At 45.6% G+C, this 9,706-nt stretch overlaps 1 protein-coding gene across 2 annotated transcripts in view; it reads left to right on the forward strand.

Moving 5' to 3' along the window:
* Positions 1-9,435, forward strand: part of LOC139581678 (cohesin subunit SA-2-like) — a 33,539-nt gene extending 24,104 nt beyond the window's left edge. Inside the window, exons 27-32 of one of the 2 annotated variants that reach the window (XM_071411689.1) lie at positions 890-1,116; positions 1,358-1,610; positions 1,815-1,922; positions 2,054-2,180; positions 4,222-4,299; positions 6,534-9,435. In XM_071411689.1, the coding sequence (XP_071267790.1) occupies positions 890-1,116; positions 1,358-1,610; positions 1,815-1,922; positions 2,054-2,180; positions 4,222-4,299; positions 6,534-6,557 (817 nt within the window). In that variant the 3' untranslated portion in view covers positions 6,558-9,435. Of the gene's footprint in view, positions 1-126; positions 870-889; positions 1,117-1,357; positions 1,611-1,814; positions 1,923-2,053; positions 2,181-4,221; positions 4,300-6,533 lie in introns of those variants that run through there. The other variant, XM_071411690.1, reaches the window with a different exon arrangement.
* Positions 9,436-9,706: the final 271 nt, after the last annotated feature.

Genomic DNA, 9,706 nt, shown 5'->3' on the forward strand with positions numbered 1-9,706 from the left:
TTCCAGATGACTTTATGTGTGTGTGACATCTCTCCTCTCTCCGCTGTAGTCACATGTATCTGGAGAGGTTCATGACCTTCCAGATGACTTTATGTGTGTGTGACATCTCTCCTCTCTCCGCTGTAGTCACATGTATCTGGAGAGGTTCATGACCTTCCAGATGGCTTTATGTGTGTGTGACATCTCTCCTCTCTCCGCTGTAGTCACATGTATCTGGAGAGGTTCATGACCTTCCAGATGGCTTTATGTGTGTGTGACATCTCTCCTCTCTCCGCTGTAGTCACATGTATCTGGAGAGGTTCATGACCTTCCAGATGGCTTTATGTGTGTGTGACATCTCTCCTCTCTCCGCTGTAGTCACATGTATCTGGAGAGGTTCATGACCTTCCAGATGGCTTTATGTGTGTGTGACATCTCTCCGCTGTAGTCACATGTATCTGGAGAGGTTCATGACCTTCCAGATGACTTTATGTGTGTGTGACATCTCTCCTCTCTCCGCTGTAGTCACATGTATCTGGAGAGGTTCATGACCTTCCAGATGACTTTATGTGTGTGTGACATCTCTCCTCTCTCCGCTGTAGTCACATGTATCTGGAGAGGTTCATGACCTTCCAGATGGCTTTATGTGTGTGTGACATCTCTCCTCTCTCCGCTGTAGTCACATGTATCTGGAGAGGTTCATGACCTTCCAGATGACTTTATGTGTGTGTGACATCTCTCCTCTCTCCGCTGTAGTCACATGTATCTGGAGAGGTTCATGACCTTCCAGATGACTTTATGTGTGTGTGACATCTCTCCTCTCTCCGCTGTAGTCACATGTATCTGGAGAGGTTCATGACCTTCCAGATGACTTTATGTGTGTGTGACATCTCTCCTCTCTCCGCTGTAGTCACATGTATCTGGAGAGGTTCATGACCTTCCAGATGGCCCTCCAGAGAGACGACTGCTGGCTACCGCTCATCTCCTACAGGAACTCCCTGCAGGCCGGCGGGGACGACGACACCATGTCTGTTGTCTCCGGCTACTCCTCCAGAGGGTCGTCGGTCAGATCCAAGAAGACCAAGGCTGCTACTCCCACTGCTACCGTCGCCGCAGCCAAGAGGAGACTCCCTGAAGGTAGCTACAGAACCAGGGTCAGGAAGTTAGACTGTGGTCACTACATGGCCATGTTAGAGAGGACTGTCCCAGTCTGAGGTCAACTCCTACTGTAAACACTGTTACCCCTGGTAGGTAGATGGTGTAGTCTCCATGGCTGAAATCGCCTGGTTGGGACGTGCTCACTGCATCTCTTAAAGTCATCCAACCCTTTCAGAGTTGCGTGTGTGTTTAACGGTGTGTGTGTGTGTGTGTTCTCTAGCGGAGGAGAGCAGTAGCAGCAGTACAGATATGTCGTGGCAGCACCAGAGCATGCAGACTCCAGTGATGATGCCCTCCCCCCACCTCACCTCTACCATGATGAGAGGACCAGGGGACATGAGGGGGGAGGCCAAACGGGGGAGAGACGACAGCTACATGGGAGTGTACGCCCTCCCTTCAGACTCCCAGCAGCAGCCACACCCTCACACACTCCCCCAAACCCCTCAACTCCACCAGACACCCATCGACTACAAGTAAGGCTCTCTCGCTCTTTTCATCTCTCTATTTTGACATGTACCTACCTGAACCACCAGTATTGTTGTCTGACCTGTTGTCTGACCTGTTGTCTGACCTGTTGTCTGACCTGTTGTCTGACCTGTTGTCTGACCTGTTGTCTGACCTGTTGTCTGACCTGTTGTCTGACCTGTTGTCTGACCTGTTGTCTGAACTGTTTGTAGTACCCAGGTGACGTGGATGCTGGCTCAGAGGCAGCAGGAGGAGGTTCGTCAGCAGCAGGAGAGAGCCATGAACTACGCCAAGCTCAGGACCAACCTGCAACAGGCCATGTAAGAACACACACACACACCCTCCCTAACCCCGAGCCCAGGACCAACCTGCAACAGGCCATGTAATTGATTTAGGGTTCTCTATATTGATGGTTGTTTGACTGTACTAATTATGGTGTGTGTGTGTGTAGTCGGCGTGGTACAGGGCTGATGGAGGAGGATGAGGAGCCTATCGTAGAGGACGTGATGATGTCATCAGAGGGTCGTATGGAAGACCTCAACGAGGGCATGGACTTTGACACCATGGACATTGACCTGGTGAGACCTTTGACCTTCTACTACATATATGGCTTTCGTTTTTTGTTTTTTTTACCCTTTCCACCGAATTATGTGGGGCTCCACAAAGATCTCTGTCAAGAAACACTAAATATAAACACACGCCATATATTTTCCATATACTCCGAAAGCTTATTTCTCTTAAGTTGTGCAGAATTTGGTTACATCCCTGTTAGTGATAATTTTTTCTTTGCCAATATAATCCATCCACCTGACAGATGTGGCATTTCAAGAAGATGATTAAATGGCGTGATCATTACAGGTGCACCTTATGCCGGGGACAATAAAAGGCCATTAAAAAAATGTGTAGTTTTGTCACACAACACAATGCCACGATGTCTCAGGTTTTGAGGGAGTGTGCTATTGGCATGCTGACTGAAGGAATGTCCACCAGAGCTGTTGCCAGAGAATTTAATGTTAATTTCTCTACCATAAGCCGCCTCCAATGTCGTTTTAAGCCGGGTGTACACTACAAACGACTTTCACAATCCTAACATTGCTAAACCTCTCACAATAAGGGTCCATCTTTCCTGTAGTTTATTTGGTCTCGCCAACTTAGTGGTGCGCACATTAAACAATGTGGTACAGACGAGGGTCACACATTACAAGAGGATTGTCGATACCATACTGTCTCGCAAAAACAATGTGTTGTGGTTTGATTTAACGTAGCTACAAGGAACTGTGGCTCGAAGCAGCCTCAAATGTTTTCTGACATTCACGCTTGCCACACATTTGAAACACTATCTTGCCAACATTTTGAATCGATTAACGTTGCTTGTGAACTTCAGACCTGAAACAATTTGACGCTTAGATTAAAGGCAAGTACAAATGCATACTAGTAGTAGTCGGTGCTCCTTCTCAAGAGTTGACATCTTCTGGGTGACGCAAAACATCGCTGTTGTCTGTGGCTTCTTCTCTGGCGCGCTCTCATTGGCTATCGCTGATCATCGTTCTCAAAACTTGTTGCACATCTCACACTACAAGAGCATTGTAGATTTTGTGCCGATATCGGGACGTCTGGAATTGCTCAACGACCAGATCGGTAGCCCTCAGATTGCGTCTCTGACCAGCTCACATTTAACGAGCGCCGGTGATGGCCGTGTGCCCCGAGTAGGCAACCTCATGAGGATTTTGTCTCTGATCACAAACTTCCCTGGAACAGCTAAATCGGGCCAGAATTGAGTAGTGTACACCTGGCTTTAGAGATTTTGGAAGGCAAATGCTCACCTTCGATGGCCACTGGCACATTGGAGAAGTGTGTTCGTCACGGATGAATCCCGGTTTCACCTGTACCGGGCAGATTGCAGACAGATTATATGGCATCGTGTGGGTGATCGGTTTGCTGATGTCAACGTTGTGAACAGAGTGCCACATGGTCGCGGTGGGGTTATGGTATGGGCAGGCATAAGCTATGGACAACAAACACAATTTGCATTTTATCGATGGCAATTTTAATGAACAGAGATACCATGACGAGATCCTGAGGCCCATTGTTGTGCCATTCATTCGCCACCACCTCATGTTTCAGTATGATAATGCACGGCCCCATGTCACAAGGATCTGTACACAATTCCTGGAAGCTGAAAATGTCCCAGTTCTTCCATGGCCTTCATACTCACCAGACGTGTCACCCATTGAGCAGTGTGGGATGCTCTGGATCGACATGTACGACAGTGTGTTCCAGTTCCTGTCAATAGCCATCAACATCACACAGCCATTGAATAGGAGTGGGACAACATTCCACAGTCAACAGGCTGATCAACTCAATGTGAAGATGTGTCTCGCTGCATGAGGCTAATGGTGGTCACACCACATACTGACTGGTTTTCTGATCCACGCCCAAACTTTTTTTTAATGGTATCTGTGACCAACGGATGCGTATCTGTATTCCGTCATGCAAAATAATCTATTTCAATTGACAGATTTTCTTATATGAACTAACTCAGTAAAATATTTTTAATTGTTGCATGTTGAGTTTTATATTTTTGTTCAGTGTATCATGATCTCTCTCTCCTTTCTCCAGCCCCCCTCTAAGAACAGGAGAGAAAGATCAGAGCTGAAACCAGACTACTTTGACCCTGGCTCTATCATGGATGAGTCTGTAAGTAACTCTCTTCTCTTATACTCATAAACCATTATTACTCTATAGTAATACTCTTCCTTATACATACACAGCGCTCTAAATTAAACATTTTCATTGGGAATACTGGTTAGGAGCACCTCATGAAATTTAGGAGCACCAGAAAATAATATATATATTTTTTAATTGAGATACAGCCTATATGACTTCTAAAGCACATATTGTGCCCTAGACACTAATATGTAACGAGCTCCTGGGTGACGCAGCTGTCAAAACACTGCCCCGCAGTGCAGAGGCACTACTACAGCATGTTCAATCCTAGGCTGTGTCACAAGCAGCCGTGACCGGGAGCCACATAGGTCGGCGCACAATTGGTGTTGTCCGGGGTAGTGGTTTGGCTGCTGGGGGTTTTCATTGGCTCATCGTGCTCTACTGACTCCTTGTGACAGGGCCGGGGCGCCTGCAAGCTGACTCGGGTCATCAGTCGAACAGTGTTTCCTCCGTCTCATTGGTGCGGCTGACATCCGGGTGTAGCGAGCAGTGTGATAAGTAGTAGGCGGGCAGGCGAATCATGTTTCGGAGGACGCATGACCTTCGCCTCTCCTGGGCCCATTGAGGAGTTATGAGATGAGTCAAGGGACCTAATTCACAGAGAACAGATATATACTCTTGTGGCCATTCCACCCTGAACACGCCGGGTTAGTACTGGGACGGGAGAGCGTGGGAATGCCCGAAGCTAAAAATACATTTTAAATAAAATTAAACTATGTATTATCGTTAAGACATAAAAGCTATAATGTTGACACGAATACCTGTCATTGAAATTACAAAGTCTTTTGTGGAGTATTGGGTTTCTACATTTTGTAAAAGCACCATTTTCCTATTGATAATTGTACGCTGTCTCTTTAAAAATGTCCGACATACAAGAGATCTGTCGTTCATTGCTATGATCATAGATCTCCTGAGAAGCCATCCCTTTTCTGTGACCCAAAATGTTTGGATATACTGTTAAAGTTACCAGATGGTTAGCTAACTAATGAGGTTATATGAATGAACAAAGAGTAAACAAATACTTAACGAGCGCAAGTAGTTTTAGAACGGCCCACGAATCGGCACTCGCTTGTTTCTCTGGGGCGTTCGCGCAGGCTACCTGCCCCTCCCCCCCTCCGGCGCGCAGGCTACCTGCCCCTCCCCCCCTCCGGCGCGCAGGCTACCTGCCCCTCCCCCCCTCCGGCGCGCAGGCTACCTGCCCCTCCCCCCCTCCGGCGCGCAGGCTACTGATGTTACAAGCGTGGTTTAGAAATGTTTTAATTCGAGTAATGGCTAAATTTTTTCATTGCTAGTTAACTATAGTATCCTTATCACGGTTCACATTGGATTTATTAACTACAGTAAGGTAAGACATGTTTTTGCACACAAGCTTGTTAGCTAGCTAGCTCGGGTCCAACGTTAAGCCAACTCCAAGCCGCTTCTCTGTGGGCCTAATTCAGATAATGCAGGTCATGACAAGATGCTCAGCACTTCAAGCCTCTTCCTCCACCCTCTCTCTCCTCATCCTCAATTTCAGTTGCATCTAGCACCCGACAGTTCTCTTTCCATCACGCACGTAAACAACTCACCGAGCTACAGCTTGCCCCCTCCATAGCAAGCGGCTCTATCCGCACTGCATGATTGGTGGTCATTTGTTGCCCTAAATGTGGTTAAATCGGCCGTTCTGCTCTTGAGCAAGGCATATCCTCTATTAACTGCTCCCCAGGCGCCTATGATGTGGATGTCGATTAAGGCAGCACCTCTGATTTGAGGTGTTGGGTTAAAGGCGGAATACTGATTCGGTTGAATGCATTCCTTTTGCTTTTTCTGTTGCCAAGCCTGGGAAGTTCTCCACAGGAAGATGATGAAAAAGGGTGGGGTCTAGTGACGCAGCCAGCATGCATAAGATACAAACTAACGCCGCATAGGCTACTGAAACTTTGTCCCATACGGTAGGAAAACAAAAAGCTAAAACAAGGAAATGCCTCTCTTGGGTAAACAATTTTCACCAGAGCCAATCAAATGCTTAATTTCTACTCGGATCAAATCAAACACAAGCATGACAGCTAACGCTACATTCAAACACAGTCCAATACTGAAGTTCTCCAGACTTTCAATAGTCAAGGTGAGATCTGGAAGGGCGGTTCAGCCTCACTAGTAAAACCTAAGACATGTTGTTGCTAAGTGCTTTTACAGATGTGTAATGACACCTTTTCTCTCTGCAGGTCCTTGGAGTGTCCATGTTTTAAACTGGTATTTGTAGACGAAGAGGAGAGGCATAGTGTATTTATGGAGACGTTAAGCTGCAGATCAGAAGTCTTCTCTGGTTTATCCTCCATGGTCTAACACACAGTGTTGCTCGCTCAGAGGGGACTGAATGAAAACAAAATACTTTTTTATAATCCTTGGGTAAGCTTTCACCTTTCAGTTAGTGGCAAACCAGTTCCAAACATAGAAGAATCCTCAAGGCGTTTAGTCTGAAGGAAGTTCTATAATTCTACAACGTTTTATTTTTCTTCCAAATGGAGATGGAATGAGTTGTAAGATAACCTTTTAGTTTTTTGAAATGTCTTCTAACCCTGTCTCTATGCTAGTATAGTGAATAACCCGGTGCGGTGTAGTCATTTAGAAACAGATTGTTAGTAGGAAAGGTAGCTAGCTGTGGTAGTAGTGGATGGACATGGTCTTTATGCTATTTTCAGTTTTTTTACTTTTCCTTTCCCCCACGTTGGACTGTCAGTAGAATCTGTTGGTTCTGTGGTTGAATAGATCAGCTGTAAGAGTCGTGGCTGTAGCAACACACATCCAACCGTTTTCCAAGTGCAGATTCCTTCATAGGAAACGAGTAGAAATAACGCCACACTGTTGTACATCCTTCAGTATAGGTTCTTGCAACGTTTGGGCCAGAAGGTCTGTCCGTCATATCCAACTGTGTGTGTGGGTAGTGTTTCTATTCCGGGGTTGTTGAATACAGTCTGACTGAGGAACCCGGTAGTTGCTGTGAAGAGGCCCAGGGTGCGTCTCAAAAGTAGTGCACTATATAGGGAATAGGGTGCCATTTGGGACGAAGACCCAGTGTTTAACAAGGAACTAGGCTGTCGCACAAGTCCTGAAGCTTACCCAAAGATTTGGATCCTTCTCCCTATCTGAAGAGACTACTCTCCGACGTACAGCGAGGTGATTTTCTCTCGTAGTGCCACCACTGTGCTGACTCAGAGACAAGCAAGCAGCACGTTAATACACAGAAAATACATTTCTCCAGAAAATCCAGCATATTTAGTGTTGAAATGGCTATCTCTAAATTTTAAATAAAGTTATATATGAATCGGTGCTGATTTTATAACTGTGCTTTTTTAAATTAAAATGTTCAACTTAAGTTAAAGTTTCATAAATGTGTAAAACTGTTTAAAATGGAAAGCATGTGTAGTCATGCGGCGAGGAAGATTTTTACATTTGTATTTTGGTTTTTCTTCGTCTTAATGTTTTTTGGGGTTTCTACCTTTTTTTTTTCCTACGTGTAAATTAGTTTGGATAAGACTCATTATGAAAAAAATAAATGTGACTTGTGAAATATCAGCTTTAAGGTTTTCAACATCATGAGTAATAATAATGTCCTTTTGCGAAACTCCACCATATAAAACTGTATAGAGAACTTAAAGCCAGTCATTATAGTCCTATAGAAAGGTTGTTGTTTTCATCCCAAATGGCACCCTGGTGCCCTCACCAGGCCAAATATTCCCTATGGGCCCTGGTCAAAAGTAGTGCACTATATAGGGAATGGGTTGCCATTTGGGACAGTTCTCAACAACAGCAGCAGCACTCTGGCAGCTAGACAAAGCTTACATGTGACATGAACTATTATGTCATCCATAAGTTTTAATGAAATGTTTTGTCTACTGAGGGTAAATCTATCTACTTTGTAATCATTCCATGCCTGGGCCTTAAACACGCAGTAGTGGAAGGAAATCAACTGCCCTGTCCAATAAACTGCCCCTAGCCCCATAGAAACAGTATTGCTAGAATATAATTGCTCTGGTTTGTGTAGACCCCCCCCCCCCCCACTCTAGTAATTCTATGCCTATACCCCTAGGCACCTGTGTATATCTGATAGGAATGGATAAGTAAGGTATATCCAATTTGGCTTCATCCCAACTAGTTTTATTGGGGAGAAGGTGAAACTACTACCCATCAAATCACTGCAGAGTTACACTAGCATCTAGGGGTTAGGGCTGAGGTAGCCTCGGAAAGCCTCGGGGTTAGGGCTGAGGTAGCCTCGGAAAGCCTCGGGGTTAGGGCTGAGGTAGCCTCGGAAAGCCTCGGGGTTAGGGCTGAGGTAGCCTCGGAAAGCCTCGGGGTTAGGGCTGAGGTAGCCTCGGAAAGCCTCGGGGTTAGGGCTGAGGTAGCCTCGGGGTTAGGGCTGAGGTAGCCTCGGGGTTAGGGCTGAGGTAGCCTCGGGGTTAGGGCTGAGGTAGCCTCGGGGTTAGGGCTGAGGTAGCCCCGGGGTTAGGGCTGAGGTAGCCCCGGGGTGCCTAGGGGTGAGGGCTGGGGTAGCCTCGGGGGGGTTAGGGCTGGGGTAGCCTCGGAAATCTTCTGTAGATGACATTTGGAAGGATAGCCTCGTGAAACTAGAGTTTAGGGTGCTAGGGGTTGTTTCTGGACAGGTCCTAAATAGTTTTCTCTTACTAATCCTCTTCCATGTCAGAGGTAGCCATGAAAGGTGATTATTGGGGTTGTTATAGCGACAGAAAACAGATGGTCCAGATGTGATGTCGATGAAGTAGATACAGGCAGCCTGTGTGGTTTACCTAATTGTTATTATATGTAAGTACATATTTTGGAGTAAAAATGACTGTGGCTTTTGTTTTGTCACTTACTACCACTACATTGGTATAGTTCCTTTATTTGAGCCTTCCTGTATATAAAACAAACATCAAGCTTTATTTTCATTTGTTGTGTTTTTCCTTTTTGGCCATTTTTATGTATGTGTTGAATTTCCTCAAATATATATATATATAATATACACACACACACTTCTGCGCTGTTTGTTCCCCATCCTATTGCCACTCCCTCTCAGATTTGTACTTGCCTGGAGACAGTCACTTTTTGAATAAAAGTAAACCAACTCGACATGAGTGATGTGATCTATGTAAGCAGTTTGCGTTGTTTGAAAATAAACTATTTTAGTATATTTAACCACAGCTATTCATCACCACAAGGGGGTGGTGGTGTCTCAGAAATGAGAGGACCCTATTCCCTTCACTACTTCTGACCAGAGCCCCATGCACTATATAGGCAATAGGGTGTCATTTTGCCTTTAAGTGTATATAGCTGGTGTGTTCCTGTTAAAGGCAAAACAGGCTGATCAACCCATTAAGTGTATGTGCCTTGCTACTCAACA

Source organism: Salvelinus alpinus, chromosome 7 (genome assembly GCF_045679555.1).
Source record: "Salvelinus alpinus chromosome 7, SLU_Salpinus.1, whole genome shotgun sequence".
NCBI lineage: Eukaryota > Metazoa > Chordata > Actinopteri > Salmoniformes > Salmonidae > Salvelinus > Salvelinus alpinus.